This window comes from Lepus europaeus, chromosome 21 (genome assembly GCF_033115175.1).
Source record: "Lepus europaeus isolate LE1 chromosome 21, mLepTim1.pri, whole genome shotgun sequence".
Lineage (NCBI taxonomy): Eukaryota > Metazoa > Chordata > Mammalia > Lagomorpha > Leporidae > Lepus > Lepus europaeus.
In genome coordinates this window covers 18,550,096-18,566,311 of record NC_084847.1, presented here as the reverse complement: position 1 = coordinate 18,566,311, position 16,216 = coordinate 18,550,096, and the positions used below count along the sequence as shown (strand labels likewise).

At 54.6% G+C, this 16,216-nt stretch overlaps 1 protein-coding gene across 1 annotated transcript; it reads left to right on the top strand.

The window, feature by feature from the left end:
• Window positions 1-1,112: 1,112 nt before the first annotated feature.
• Window positions 1,113-11,620, top strand: NDUFAB1 (NADH:ubiquinone oxidoreductase subunit AB1). Its single transcript, XM_062180451.1, has 5 exons — window positions 1,113-1,319; window positions 7,013-7,135; window positions 8,937-9,024; window positions 10,661-10,760; window positions 11,464-11,620. The coding sequence occupies exons 1-4, from the start codon at window positions 1,152-1,154 to the stop codon at window positions 10,750-10,752; spliced, it is 471 nt and encodes a 156-aa protein (XP_062036435.1). The 5' UTR covers window positions 1,113-1,151; the 3' UTR covers window positions 10,753-10,760; window positions 11,464-11,620.
• Window positions 11,621-16,216: the final 4,596 nt, after the last annotated feature.

The window sequence follows — 16,216 nt, the reverse complement described above, 5'->3', positions numbered from 1 at the left end:
TAACATAGGACTTCTCACAAGGATTTCACTTATTCACGAATCCCAAAACACAAGTTAGGGTACTTCAGAAGTGTCGGGTGGAGTAGGCATTTAGCCTAGGGGTTAAGATGCTCACTGAGATACCCACATTCCATATTGCAGTGCCTGGCTGTGGCTCCTGATTCCAGCGTCCTGCCAATGCAGACCCTGGAGCAGCAGGTCATGGCTGTAGCTTTTGGGTCCCTGCCACGCATGTGGGAGACCTGGATTGAATTTCCAGCTCCAGCCAAATTGCCAGCCCCAAGTGTTTTAAATTTAAAGGGTGTGTGCAAAGAAAGCTTAAAGTCTAGGCTGTTAGCACAACCTGGGAGGTTCAAAAAGAAGCTTCATAGAGGATGACAACTTAGCTGAGTCTTGCAGGAAAAGTAGGTGGAGGCAGAAGCAGAGGATAGTCCAAGCAGAAAGGCTATGATGGTGTGAATTAGAGACAACTCTGTATCACATGCTGGGAGGGCAGTCAAGGGAGTGCAGTGGAGGATGGCCCAGGTGCTTGGGCCCTGCACCCGCTTGGGAGACCAGGAGAAAGCACCTGGCTCCTGGCTTCAGATCGGCACAGCGATCCAAAGATCTTCCATCTGCAGGTTCACTCCCCAGATGCCCACAATATTTGGGGCTGGGCCAGGCGGAAGCCAGGAGCCAGGATCTCCACTGTCATCCATCGCCTGCTGCCTCCCAGGGTGCCGCATTAGCAGGAAGCTGGATCAGAAACGGAGCTGGGGCACGGGGTCCCCCAAGCACCGTAACACCTGCTGCTACACAGTATGTTTAACTTGATGCTTTCTTTTTCACATTCCTATTTCGGTTCTGACGTTTGGATATGCATTAGGTAAATTTTAACACCTACAGAAGAATCACGGCACCAACACTCGTAAGTAACTGTACTTCAGAAATTTCAAAGAAGAAATAAAAATTAATTTCTTATTGCCAATGATTGATGTCTTGAGGGCTCTCCTGGGCGGCAGGGGCCCGCGGCTGCAGTGCCTCCAGGGGCCGCCAGGGGCCGCCACCGCCGGCAGCGCCCGACGGCGCCGCTCTGTGCGTCGCCCGCGCGCAGCGGGAGAGGAAACCTGGGCCGGAGGGCGCGGCGCGGGGCATCCTGGGTCGGCGTAGCCATGGCGGCTCGTGTCCTTTCCTCCTGTGTCCGCCGCCTGTCTGCGGCCTTCTCCCCGCTGCCCCGCGTCCCCGCGCTGGCCTCGGTCCGGCCTCTCGGCACCGTCTTGTGTTCCGCAGGGACGCGGACGAGGCTCGGGGCTCTGCAGCCGGTCTCGGGGCTCGTGCAGGTGACTCGCGGTGACTTTGATGGGGCCGGGCAGGGGTCAGGGATCGGGGGGCAGGGGTGAGGCGGGGGACGCCGGGCTTGCTCCGCAGACCCGTGCTGGGAGGCCTGGTGACCCCTGACCCCGGGCGAGAGGAGGGGCAGGACTGGTCTCCTAACCCGCGGAGCGCCAGTCCGAGCCGCTATGCCCGGGTGCCAGCCTCTCCCTCGCGGAGCGCCGCCGAGGTGCGTGTGCAGGTGACGTGGGCGGAGCTCCTGGTGCGAGGCGGCTCGGCCTCCGACACGCCGGTCGCCGCCGCTTTCCCGGGGAGTACAGGGTGCCAAGGGGAGGCCTCCCCGGTCTCCAGGCGCCCCCAGAGCAGTTCCCTTCTAGAATGCCTGCCTTCATTTCTCGCGGCGGCACCCTTCACCCATTCCTGGAAGACCGGGAAACAGGCAGCACGGAGCTTGTTTAACCTTGGGCGAGTCTGCAGCTCCGCGGTTGTCAATCCTAGCTGCACGTTCAGGTCGCCTGGGGAACTTGACGCGGATTGCTTCCTGGAGCGTTGCCGGCTATGCTGTGGTTCGCAGGGTCACCTTGAAGTTGAGGGTTCAAAGAGCAGTGCGGGGGTGGGGGCTGCTCGGTGGTCCCTGGGAAGGATTGCAAGGTAAGGCTAAAGTGGCGAGTTCTCCGGCACCGATTCTCAGACTTGGTTGTGCCTGCCTGTCACGTGGGTTAAAACACAGGTTTGGATTCAGCAGGGCTGAGAAGGGGCCCGGGAGTTCTCCTTGGATGGGCTCCCCCCGGGGTCCTGCTGGTGGTGGCCTGGGCCCACACTTTGAATCTCACGGGGCCTGAAGATGTCCCCCTGCCTCTGCCTGCTTGACCTAGGCGGCAGTAGGCCCGTTGTATCTGTTTGCAGAGTGGTTCAGAGGTCATTCAGAGATGCGGAGAGCGAGCTGGGGTACAGAAGACAGACGTGAGCGCTTGTCTACACTGGACACCTGCAGCCTTTATTGTAAACTGGCCAGCCCCTGCCCTGTGCTGCTCTTCCTTCCCTACGCGGTTGCAAAGCTGCTCTCCCTTGATGTGTCTCCTCTCTGCTGCTACCTGTGGGCACTTTTTCTAACTTTTTTTTTTTTTTAAGATTTATTTATTTGAGATGCAAAGTTACAGAGAGAGGGAGAGACAGAGAGGTCTTCCTTCCATTGGTTCACTCCCCAGATGGCTGCAATGGCCAGAGTTGTGTCAATCCAGAGCCAGGAGCCTCCTCTGGATCTTTCTGGAGCTTCCTGCCAGTCTCCCACGCGCGTGCAGGGGCCCAAGCACTCGGGCCACCTTTTACTGCTTTCCCAGGCCGTCAGGCAGAAGTGGAGCAGCCAGGACTCGAATTGACACGCATACTGGATGCTGGTGGGATGCTGGTGCTGCGGGCAGATGCCTAACCTACTGTGCCCCAGCACTGGCCCCACTTTTTCTAGCTCTTAAATGTTCCTGTGTCTCAGGGTTTTGTGTCACACACACACTCCATGGGTGGTCTCTTCTCTCTTGGTTTCTGTTAATATATGTCCCAAGTCTCCAGCAATTTTCATCTCATCTGGACTATTGCTCATTCTGCCTGTTTCCTGCTGTAAAAATTTCCCTCTTTAAAACATCCACTATATAGGCCGGCGCCATGGCTTAACAGGCTAATCCTCCGCCTTGCGGCGCCGGCACACCGGGTTCTAGTCCCGGTTGGGCCGCCAGATTCTATCCCGGTTGCCCCTCTTCCAGGCCAGCTCTCTGCTATGGCCTGGGAAGGCAGTGGAGGATGGCCCAAGTGCTTGGGCCCTGCACCCACATGGGAGACCAGGAGAAGCACCTGGCTCCTGGCTTCCGATCAGCGAGATGCGCTGGCCGCAGCAGCCATTGGAGGGTGAACCAACGGCAAAAAGGAAGACCTTTCTCTCTGTCTCTCTCTCTCTCACTATCCACTCTGCCTGTCAAAAAAAAAAAAAAAAAAATCCACTATGCTTGGGGCCAGCGCTGTGGCGTAGTAGGATAGGATAGGCTTTCCTCTGCGGTGCCTACATCCCATGTGAGTGCCAGTTCCAGGCCAGGCTGCTCCTCTTCCCATCCAGCTCTCTGCTGTGGCCTGGGAAAGCAGTGGAGGACGGCCCAAGTGCTTGGGCCCCTGCACCCACGTGGGAGACCCGGAAGAAGCTGCTGGCTTCGGATCGGCCCAGCTCCAGTTGTCATGCCCATTTGGGGAGTGAACCAGCAGGCGGAAGACCTCTCTCTCTGTTTCTCCCTCTCTGTAACTCTGCCTCTCAAGTAAATAAATCTTAAAAAAAAATCTAGTATGCTCACCCAAGAGCAACTAGTTATTTATTTACATCCTAATTTTGCCCTTTTACTCCAAAAAAGGAGCTAAGGCAGCTTTCCTGGGTATAAAAATACAAGATATAAGACAGAAGATAAGAAAAAAGAAAAACAAGGGGAGTAGCTTAACACGGAACTTGGATGTCTCAACGCTGGGTCCAGGCAGGCCGCAGGTCTGAACGTGCTGGCACCTTGCGGACAAGGAGCATTTTCTAGCAGTTCTGCGGGGCGTGGTGCCAAGGAGAAGACAGAGCACTTGCGCAGGACCAGCTCGGCCATGCCAGCTGCAGGTTGAACATCCCTAATCCATCTGAAATGCTCCAGAAAGCTGGGCCATGAACAGGCGCCTGCATGGGATGCTGGCGACACAGGTGGCGCGTGCCACAGCTTCAGCCCCTCGCGTGGAGTTAGTAAGCGTGGATCTTGGGGAGGGCCGGTTAACACGTAAAACAAGCCGTGTTGGCTGCTGACAGGGGCTTGCCTGTCCTGTAGCCTCCCCTTAAACAGCAGAGACCTAGCAGGAAGAAGACCCTCCACAGGCGGTGCGCTGGAGCCCGCGGTGGGGCAGTTCACCTGCTCTGCCTCAGTTTCCTCATTGTGTATCTCCCAGAGGAGGTGTATGCCAGAGCTTAGGGCAGCCCTGTAGCTGGGCTTAGTGAGAAGTCAGTAAAGAGCCAAAAGGAGGCCTGAGAGGGAAGGAGCGGCATCAGGTGTTTGGAGGGACACTGGCCGGTCATGGTCGTCATGGCCCTACTGGGTAACCCCAAGTGGCACTCCTCAACAAGTTCATGAAAAACGCATGTTGGTAAAAATACTATGCATGAATTTCAGAAACTTTATTTTTTAATTCCATGAACTTTTTGAAGAACCCTCGAATGTACCAGTTTTTCTTTTTCTTTTTGAAATCTTTTTTTTTCCCGAAGATTTATTTATTTAATTGAGGCCGAGTTACAGAGAGAGAATCTTCCATCCCCTCGTTCACTCCCCAAATGGCCGCAATGGCTGGAGCTGGGCCGATCAGAAGCCAGGAGACGTCTCCTACACGGATGCAGAGGCCCAAGCATTTTCCACTGTTTCCCAGGCCATTAGCAGGGATCGGAAGGGAGCAGCTGGGACTGGAACCTGGTGCCGCAGGTGGAGGCTGGGCCCGCTGCGCCACATCGCTGGCCCTGGAGGCAGCAGTGTTTCTAAGCCCTCTGTGTCTTGCTGGTGCTTCACCACAGTCCTGTTGTGATGCTGTTGTCTTTCCCCATTTTGTGGATAAGAAAACTGAGGCCCAGAGAGGTTAAGTAACCTTCCCAGGTGCAAGCAGCCTACTTCCAGGCTCTGAGGCTGGGCCCATTGACCTCCCTGCCTCTTGCTGAGCCCTCTGCTGTCTCCCACTTTGGGTGGAATTGCCCAGGGCACTGCTGCGGACGATGCTGACACCTAGTGGCCCACGTGGGCAGCGTGCGCAGGAACACGTCCTCGCCAGCGCCCTCCTTTCCCCTGTGAACCCAGTGGCCTCCCCTTTTCTTTCTGGCTCCTCGCCACTGATTCTGCCATGTTTCTTTTTTTCTTTCTTTTTAAGATTGATTTATTCATTTATTGGAAAGGCAGAGAGAGAGAGGTCTTCTACCCGATGGTTCACTCCCCAATTAGCCACAACAGCCGGAGCTGTGCTGATCCAAAGCCAGGAGCCAGGTGCTTCTTCCAGGTCTCCCACAGGGGTGCAGGGGCCCAAGGACTTGGGCCATCTTCTACTGCTTTCCCAGGCCACAGCAGGGAGCTGGATCAGAAGTGGAGCAGCCGGGACTAGAACCAGCACCTATATGGGATGCCAGCGTTTCAGGCCACGGTGTTAACCCGCTGTGCCACAGCGCCAGTCCTGAATGCCATGTTTCTTGAACCCTGGCAGGGGCTCTGTCCCACTGCAGGCTTCTGTCATTACCACCGTCAGCTCGTGTGTTCTCCCTCCTCCTCTCCGGACTTCTCTGCATCTTCCTTTTTTTTTTTTTTTTTTTTTTTTTGACAGGCAGAGTGGATAGAGAGAGAGAGAAAGGTCTTCCTTTTTGCTGTTGGTTCACCCTCCAATGGGTGCTGCGGCAGGCGCATCTCGCTGATCCGAAGCCAGGAGCCAGGTGCTTCTCCTGGCCTCCCATGCGGGTGCAGGGCCCAAGGATTTGGGCCATCCTCCACTTCCTTCCCAGGCCATAGCAGAGAGCTGGCCTGGAAGAGGGGCAACCGGGATAGAATCCAGCGCCCCAACCGGGACTAAAACCTGGTGTGCCAGCGCCGTAAGGCGGAGGATTAGCCTGTTAAGCCACGGCACCGGCCTGCATCTTCCTTTTATCAGTGACTTGGAAACCTTTTCCGGGCGGTTGATGAGCAGGCCTAGTGAGGAGCCCCTCTCCCAGGTCTCAGCCTGTGCTGTCCTTGGAACGGAGACCAGAAATGGAGGCCGAGGAAAAGCACTCTGCACCCCTCAGAACACTCCTTTTCTTTTTAATATTTATTTTTTTTTTTGTATTTGAAAGGCAGAGTTAGGGAGAGATGGAAATCGAGAGATCTCTGATCCGCTGGTTCACTCCCCAAGTGGCTGCAACAGCACAGAGTCAGGAATTGAGCCGAGGCCCCTGAAACGGGCCGCGGGTGTCTGAACCCTCTGGGCTAATAAACACCTGCTCCTGAGTTTATCTTTTAATTCCATTTTTCCCATGAGCTTTCTGAGTACCTGTGTGCCTGCCTTGGCATCAGACCCTCTGCCGTGTGCACTGGGGCTTGTTGCACGTTTGGTGAGTGAAATCCGGACAGAACTTGATACGCAGTTGTACATCGAACACCTGTGCCATGGCAGAGGTCAGAGAGGCTCACGCTGTGGCCAGGGAGCACCAGGCAAGCCTGCCCCGATGGGAAAGAGGTTGCAGTGTGATGACCGCTGGGCTCCCATCACCCCTCGGGCCGGTGACCAGCTCCAGTGGCCAGGGCCCAGGTCACTGTAATCGTTGCTGGAGCCAGAGTGGGCGGTCCTCACAGTTTCCCACCACAGCTCTTCCACGTGGGTTACTGCGTGGCTCGGGGCTGCCCAGGGAAGGTGGCCGTGCTTTGTGGATGCCGACGATGTCGTGAGGAGACCGGGGCTTTGCTGCAGGACGAACTGGGTATCAGAGGGGTCCTTACTCTGGGAGGAAAGGAGGCCCAGGTGATGCTGCGGAACCGGACCAGCGACTTGGACTGTCCCAGTGGCCTGTTGGAATCCAGGAGGCTGGTTCCGTAACCCCCAGGATAGCTTTGTGTAAGACATCAGTAGGTGTGTGCATGTATGTGGCGGCATTTCAGGTTCAAGGACAAACGTTTCCTTCCTGTCCTTGCCCTAGGTGCCAGGGAGTGTTACACAGCTGTGCCGCCAGTACAGTGATGCGCCCCCTCTGACGCTGGAGGGCATCAGGGACCGCGTTCTTTACGTCTTGAAACTCTACGACAAGATTGACCCAGAGAAGGTAATCAGCTTGTTTTCTGTTGGCGCACTGAAGCACGTGGCATGAGATTGAAACGGTCCAAGAGGATGTTCGAAGCCCCGGCCACCGAGTTCCCCTTCTGGGAAACAGCTTCCGAGATGGGCAAGCTGTGTGAGACGTGTGCTCACACGGTATCTTACATGTGCTCATGCGTGTCTCCCGCCCGCCAGGGAAAGTCCGAGTGCTGGTACACTGTTGTGATTTTGTTTTTTGTTTTTAAAGATTTATTTATTTATTTGAAAGTCAGAGTTACACAGAGAGAGGAGAGGCAGAGAGAGAGAGAGAGAGAGAGGGGTCTTCTATCCATTGGTTCACTCCCCAGTTGGCCGCAGTGGCTGGAGCCGTGCTGATCTGAAGTCAGGAACTTTTTTTTTTTTTTTTTTGGACAGGCAGAGTGGACAGTGAGAGAGAGAGAAAGGTCTTCCCTTTTGCCATTGATTCACCCTCCAATGGCCCCTGCGGCCGGCGCATCTCGCTGATCCGAAGCCAGGAGCCAGGTGCTTCTCCTGGTCTCCCATGTGGGTGCAGGGCCCAAGCACTTGGGCCATCCTCCACTGCCTTCCCAGGCCATAGCAGAGAGCTGGCCTGGAAGAGGGGCAACCGGGATAGAATCCGGCGCCCCAGCAGGGACTAGAACCCGGTGTGCCGGCGCCGCAAGGCGGAGGATTAGCCTGTTAAGCCACGGTGCCGGCCAGGAGCCAGGAACTTCTTCCAGGTCTCTCACACGGGTGCAGGGGCCCAAGGACTGGGGCCATCTTCTACTGCTCTCCCAGGTCATAGCAGAGAGCTGGATGGGAAGCGGAGCAGTCGGGACTCAAACTGGTGGCTATATGGGATGCTGGCGCTTCAGGCCAGGGCTTTAACACTGTGCCACAGTGCTGGCCCCTTGCCTGATGTGCCTTCAGATGGCAGTAGAAGATGGCCTGGTACTTGGCTCTAGTCCTTGAGCCCCTGCTACCCCTGTGGGAGACCCAGATGCAGTTCTAGGCTCCTGGCTTCAGCCTGATCCAGCCCGAGCTGTTGTGGGCATTTGGGGGAGTGAACCAGTGGGTGGAAGATCTCTCTCCCCCTCTCTGCTTTTCAGATAGAAATGAAATAAAGATTTTGAAATATTCTTTCTTCATTAATTGAATATGCTGTATGGGTTTGATAGTTTTTGATGTGGGAGTGCTCATGTTGTTTTAAAGAGGCAGACAGAGACTTCCCGTCTGCTGGTTCACTCCCCAGATACCTGCAGCAGCCGGGGCTGCAGCTGTGAGCTGAGGAGGAGGTCCAGGTCTCCCATGGGGGCCAGGAGCCCAGTCACCTGAGGGATAACCTGCTGCCTTGCAGGGTCTGCATTTACAGGAAGCCGGCATCAGAAGCCAGAGCCAGGACTCAAACCTGGGCGCTGTGGTTGGGCCCACAAGGCGAAACACCTGCCCCACGGTGACTGCTGAGGGAGAGCACTGCCATTTCCAGGGTGTGGGCTGGCTTTCAGGAAGGCAGCGAGGAACCCAGCTCCGGCAGGGCTCACCCAGGGCGGTTATCACAGAGCGCAGCCACACGGACAGTGAAGTCCTTTCTGTAACCTTACACGCTTCGTCAGCCACTTGCAAACGCAGCTCCTAAGATGACAGCTGTGCAGGTGCACCATGTACGTGCCAGCATTGCTTTTATGTACACACACAGGCGTCAGCTATGGCCTGCATGTGAAAAACAGCCTTCTGTGTAACGATTAAGTGGCATTGATTAAGTGGCATTAAGTCTGCTAAATTTTGTCTTTGATGTTCTTTTCTTGCAGCTCTCGGTAAATTCCCATTTTATGAAAGACCTGGGCTTAGACAGTTTGGACCAAGTGGAGATTATCATGGCCATGGAAGACGAATTTGGTAACACACACCGGCTTGGTCTTGGATCTGCATGCTGTGCTGCTTGATTTAGGTGGATTAAATCGAAAGCAGTGCTGAGAGCAGGAATCAAATACTAACAGAAACAGCAAAATAGCATTCACCTCCCCCCAGCTGGCCACCATATCCTTACCCTTAGGTGAAATAAATGCCAGGAAGAGTGCATTTATTCAGACAGCATTTAGTGCAGGCCTGGCTGTGAGCCCTGGCTGGTACCCAGTGCGAATGACCAGAGAGGGCCTGGGGACTTGTGGGACCTAGATTCTTAGCCTGCCGCACCACAATGCCAGCCCCAGGACTTAGATTCTGAAGATGGGGTTCCAGGAGGCTCACCTGTAGAGGTGGTGGGTCACCTTAGCCCGCTTCGAGAACGAGGTGGAAGGAACGGTGTAGTGAGGACGAGGCACAGCCCTCGGGCCTTGGCTTCCTGTAACGCCTCCTTGCACACTCCACGTTCTCTGCAGAGACTGCTTGTTGTGCACATGAGACCTTGGAAAGCTCCCTTCTGGGTGAGTTGCAGGAGCAGGAAGCCCCGGGCCGTCTGTGCCGTCCTACTGAGAGGACTCGGTTCAGAGAACCCCATCTGCGGGTGGGCCGAGCTGTGTGTGAGCCCACACAACTGATGGCATCTCTCAGAGCCCCTGTCCTCAGCTGTGAAGTGGGGAGGCAACCGAAGAACATCAGGACTGGGACTGCTGGGAAAATGAGCAGTGTAATGTACAGTGCCTAGCTCGGCATCTGGCCCACAGAAGGTGCTTCCCAAATGTGAACTCTGAAAACCCAGCCGTTCCTCAACAGGAAGGCAGAATGATACCCGGTCCGACATGGGTGAACCTTGAGAAAGTGAAAACAGCTGCAGAAGCCCGTGTATTTTATTTATTTATTTAAAACTTTTATTTATTTACTTGAGAGGCAGAGTTACAGTGAGAGGGAGAGACAGAGAAAGGTCTTCCATCCACTGGTTCACTCCCCAAATGGCTGCAACAGCCGGAGCCGGGCCAATCCGAAGCCAGGAGCTTCCTATGGCTCTCCCACACGGGTACAGGGGCCCAAGGACTTGAGCCATCCTCTACTGCTTTCCCAGGCCATAGCAGAGAACTGGATTGGAAGAGGAGCAGCCAGGGCTAGAACCGGCACCCATATGGGATGCCAGCACCACAGGCGGCGACTTTACCTACTACACCACAAAGCTGGCCCCAAAGCCCCTATATGTTAAGGTTAGATTTCTGTGCAATGTCCTGAGGAGGCAAATCCTTAGGGACAGGAAGTAGTGGTTGCCGGTGGTGAGGAGAGTAGGGAGTGACGGATGGGTAACTAGCGGTGCTGCTGGGCTGATACAGGTGTTCTGTAATTCCCGGTGATGGGCGCACCGCCTGTGCCTGTTAAAGCCCACTGCAGTGTATCCTTTAACAGGAGGGGTTTTTCAGGAGAATCCCGTCCCACAGAACAACTGCTATACACAGCCTGATGTACGTGTTGTCTCGCAGCTAAGTGACTCACAAGTAAATGGGATTCAGCGTTGCTGGAACCCTGTGATGACCCTCCAGGGCCAGGTGCTTTCATCTCTAACGGCTTTGCTGCTTCAACACTCACACATGGTTGTACGTTTTCCTTTTAGGGTTCGAAATCCCTGATATAGATGCAGAAAAGCTAATGTGTCCACAAGAAATAGTAGATTACATTGCAGATAAGAAGGACGTCTATGAATAAAATGGCAGGTAAGTGCCGCAGTTATGTTCTTCATGTAATTAACCCGTGGCTCTTCAATAACGCAAGACCCAAGAAGAAGTAAAAAAAATGGAAGCGCCTGGCACAAATGCAGGCCCTTCCAGTTCCCTGCCTCCTCCAGAGGGGGTGAGAGCCCCTCCTTCCCAGACAAACACCCTCGGTTCTCAGCCCTCCTCTTGGAGGCAGTCGTGTACAGACTACCCAAGTGCCATGGTGGCTCACCCACGGCCCACCCAGATGCTAGCGAGGGAGGCAGGGTGACAGGGAGAGCCCCCCAGCCTACTAGCAAGGGAGCTGTGGTGGCTCGCCCATGGCCCGCCCAGCCTGCTGGTGAGGGAGCCATGGTGGCTCGCCCACAGCCCGCCCAGCCTGCTAGCGAGGCAGCCGGGTGATGGAGAGCCTCGTGGGCTGGCCCACCAGGTTTATTCCCACCTCTGCCAGTCTGTGAGCCTGGCGCTCAGGCAGGGGGCTTCACTCTGCGAGTGTCCTCAAGTATACGTGGGGATGACGACAGGACCTACGTGGGGCTTTGTGACGGCAGACCGAGCAGCGTGTATCAGCAGACCTCCCCATCAGCAGTAGCTGCTGTTTCCGAGGCCTGGCTTTACCTGCCCCGCACTGAGCACCCGAGGGAGGTGGTGGTGGGTAACGGTACACCAGAGAGCACCGCTGAACTCTCCTTGTCTTCGCCAGAGCCCCTCCTCGCCCGGGGAGCACCTGCGAGATCGCCGCAAGGCTCTGCAAGTGGGAAGGCGTGCTGGGAGCTCGCTGGCCTCGACAGTGATTCTGTCGGACTTGTATTTAAATTGTGTAAGTGTTTTGCCCTGTGGAAATAAACCTATAAAGCCAACATTTTCTGTCTTCAGTTTTTCAGTGAGGTCGTAAAGGCTGCTGCCAGTGCATAGTATTCGTAACGGTTGGGCTGCTGTGCCCTTGGCATTAACCTGTGTCAGACACATAGCTTTTCCCACAGTGTGCTTGAAATAACTTCCTCTCCCCAGCCTTCAGTAGAAGGAATGAATGCGTTCAGGATTAAAGGACTTTGGGCTTCAAAAAAAATTGACTTTTTTGGTTTCCATCAGCTAACTATCAGACGTGTTAGGAGGTAACAGCATGCGGAGCTAATTCTTTATCCCAAAGTATGGGGATTGAATAGTTTGGGAGGGCATCATTCCTGGTGGGGCTTGACAGCGTGTCCCTTTGTCTCCCATCGGTGACTTGGATTCTGCCCCTTCTGTGCTTGGCACTGTGTTTGTTCCGTGGGGTTGATGTGTAATCTAGCTCTTAATGAGATTTCATGTGAGACTCACATCCTAAAACAGCTTGTTCTACTGAACTGTCTAGTCTGTGAGAGGGGTCAGCAGTGAGTAGGGCCACCGGTTCCTTCTGTATAGCCCTAGCTACCCCAGCCCTCCTTTTCGGTAATCAGCAGCATTCATTGGACAGGATCTCCCATTGTTGGGATTGGGATTGGGCCAGGTGGAAGGCCAGAGCCCAGGATTCCCCGCTGCTGGCTCCAGGGTGTACATTAGCAGGAAGCTGGAACTGGAAGCAGACCTAGGACTTGAACTGAATGCAGGCACCCCCGATAGGGCATGTGGGCTTCCTGAGTGGCATCTTAATTACTGAGCCAAGTGCCCACCTCTGCCTGCTTTTATTACTTAAAAAGCATCTTGGCATGCTGCCAGATTGCAGCCTAGGGAGCTTCGTTCTTTCTGACGGCTTCATTTATTCAACAAGTTGGGTGCTTAGTAGACACTGGGGATCCAACAGGAAGCCAAACGGTGCTGCACGCGGTTCGTTATTGGAACGTACATAGGTTAACGTCGGGGTGGTTTTGGTGACATTCTCCAAGATGTCCTCTGTCAAATCCCACATAGCTGTTCTCAGTCTGCCACCGGTCTGCTCACATTTTAACTGTGCACCTGCAGCAGAGTGGCCGTTGCCATCACTCTATAGCTTTCCTAAGTCCTGACGGAGCCTGGATCACACACATATAGGTTAACTCACTGGTGATACCACTTAGGATCTAGGGGTTGAAACAACAAAGTCTGTTCCAAGAACCTACTGGAATATTCTAGATATGTACCAGCATATCAGCCAAATGTAGCATTCCAAAGTGCGTGCGGACTGGAGAACGGAATAAATGGAATTACATGTATTTGTCCTCATCGGCCTCCCCAAAATACCCGTGGGGATGTGTGTGTCTGCTGTAGGCAGTTCCCTCTGCGGGCCCCGTGCTGACCTGATCCCAGCTGTTCAGCCCCTGGATCTCCAGGTCAGGCACTGGAATCTTCTCACCAAGTCCAGTACATCTCCCACCTCCGAGCTCTCCACCCTGTGCGGGAGACACAATCCCTTGACTCTGTCACACATGGCGTCACCAGCAGTGCAGCAGCCCAGCCTCCCGTGCTGCCGCTGGCGTGGGCACTGAGTGTGTGAGCCCTGAGCTGTTCTTGCTACAATCTTCTTTTTTAAACCTTATTTTTTAAAGATTTATTTATTTATTTGAGAGGCAAAGTTAGAGAGGGAGAGACAGAGAGAAAGGTCTTCCAACTGCTGGCTCACTCCCAAATGATAGCAATGTCCAGAGCTGAGCTGATCCAAAGCCAGGAGCCTCTTCCAAGTCTCCCACATGGGTGCAGAGGCCCAAGCAGTTGGGCCGTCTGCTTTCCCAGGCCATAGCAGAGCTAGATCCGAAGTGGAGCAGCAGGACTCGAACCAGTGCCCATGTGGGATGCCAGCACCACAGGCAGAGGCGTAGCCCACTACGCCCACAGTGCTGGCCCCACTTGCTGCAATCTTTTAACCTGAATCTGATGGTGAAACACAACCAGAAGGTGAGACAGTCTATAGGGCAGGGGCTTTTTCTGCGTAAACCTTATTTATTTTCATTTTATTTGAAAGGCAGAGACAAAGATCTTCATCCATTGGTTAATTCCCCAAATGCTCACAACTGAGACCAGGAGCCTGGAACGCAACCCGGGTCTCCCACATAGTGGCAGGGGCCCACACACTTGAGCCATCATCTGCTGCCTCGTAGGGTCTGCATTAACAGGAAGCTGGATTGAAAACGGAGTAGCTGGACTCGATTCAGGCAGATACCGCTGACGTCACTGCTGAGCCAAATGCCTGCCTCGTGTGGACTTTCAGTGTCATGGGCAGGCGGTGGCATCCCATGGGGGCACCCATTTGAGTCCCGGCTGTTCCACTTCCATTCTAGCTCCCAGCTAGTGGCCTGGGAAAGCAACCTTGGACAGCCCAAGTGCTTGGGCCCCTGCACCCAAGTGGGAGACCTGGATGAGGCTCCTGAGTTCAGGCCGGTCCAGCCCCAGCCATTGCAGCCATTTGGGAAGTGAAGCAGCAAATGGAAGATGTCTCTCTCTGTTCCTCTGTCACTCTGCCTTTCAAATAAATAGACAAAAAAAAAAAAAAAAAAAAAAAAAGCTCATGTCTGCAGGTTTCAAATGGTTTGCCTAAACAAACAGAAAAAAAAAATCAAATGCTACTGGTGACTAGGTGATGCATGCGTTCACTGTGTGCCAGAAGACTCAACAGGATACACACAGTAAGGAGTACACCAGTGACACAACTGGATGCCCAACGAGGCTGGCTGAATAAAGACAATTTTACATGACATGGAGACGTGTTTCACACAGAGCAAGGAGGTACACAGATCTTCCATCCGCTGGCTTACTCCCCAGATGGCCAGAATGGCTGAGGTTGGGCCAGGCCAAAGCCAAGAGATTCTAGGTCTCCCCCAAGTGGATGCAGGGGCTCAAGCACTTGGGCCATCTTTCACTGCTTTCCCAGGCGCATTAGCAGGGAGCTGGACCAGAGCCCATGTGAGATGCTGGCACTGTAGGATGTGGCTCAGCCTGCCATGCCACATTGCCAGCCCCGAATCAGTATTTTCTAAATTATAACCGATGGAAAGTACTACTTAAAGGTCGGTGTGAAAAGCCTGCCGGTGGCTCAGAGGCGTGGAGCTGCTTACACCAGGAAGGTCTTCCTGGGCGGTCCTCTTGCAATGACCTGTATCAGCAGCCTAGGTGCCCGAGCAGTACTCCTGAGGCTGTGTAGGAAAGGGTAGGTGGGTTCCAGGAGGTGCAACAGGAGTGGTAGGGTGGCTCGTTCACTCTGGGGACACTGCTACAGCACAGACGAGGGTGGGAGGAGCGGCCTGCAGTTGAAGAAGTGGCCAGAACCAGGCCACAGAGGAAGTCCTGCCCAGTGGGGGCCACTAGAGGACTGTGTGGAGGGAAGAGGTGGGTGTGTGTGCGGTCAGTCACTAATAGTTACACAAAGAGTGCTCTGAAGGGGGTGACCCTGATGATAACCGAAGAACCCATGGGCAGAGGACTGGAGACTACGGGAATGGAAACGGCCGGCCTTGGTCAGGTGCGTCCCCAGGTCCATGGCTTGCTGCTGGGCCGGCGCTGTCACGGACTAGGGGAGGGGCAGACTGGAAGAGCAGTGCAGTTTGGGGAGTGGTGAATGAAGCAAGCAACAGGGACATGAGCAAGGGCTCCAGACAAGCCAGGCGCTTCCCTCCTGCCCAGTTCCCACAGAGGAATTCCCACCCCACTCTCACGCTGACCACTGCTAATGGAGCGAACCCTCGTGCTTACGCCTGTGCTGTGACTTCTTTCCTATAGGATCAGGCCAGAGCAGGGGCTGCCCGGAAGCCAGGGGATCTGTGAGACTGACTGGTCCAACTCTCGGCATTTCTTGTGCACATGCTGTTTTAAGTGAAGTCAATGAATAAATAAAGCCAATCAAATTTAACAAATTAACTTTATTGTTAATGCCAAGATTCCAAGTTTAAAAAAGCAACTCCCAAACACAAGTTAGTGCCCTTAAGATATAGAGAACCAAGCAAAGAAAAAAAAATGGTGGGAAAAAATAAAGCCCAGGTGCTCTTCCCGGAGAGCACAGGGAGCTGGAGGTTCTGCACCCCGCCTGCCTGGGACAGAGGCTGCCACTTCTGAGCCCGAGGGTCCTCCACGGGGTGAGGTGGGGGCACGGGAGGGGCGTGCTGACAATACACGGCACCTGGCACAGGCTTCGGCAGTGCACACAGCATATAGAACACATCCTGTGGGCAGGGCGCCACAGGACACGTCCTCCTTCACCCCAGGCTGTACCCCTAGAGGCTTTGGGCACCCGAATAATGGCAAGAGGTCGACACCCTGCTGGGTGACCCAGCAAAACTGTGGTACGCAGCACTTGCCTGAAAGCTCCTGGCTCATGCTGAGTGTTCACTAGCAAACCTTCGACGCCCATGGCTAACATGTGTGGGGCGACCTGCCAGTGCAAGCCTCATCAGGTGCTTTCACTGGAATTCAGGGTAGGGCAGGGGCTTCTCCCCTCGGGGTTGTCTAACAGACTTGGGGCCCACAGACGCACACGCCTTAAGCACCTGCACTGGGCGAGGTCTGACATT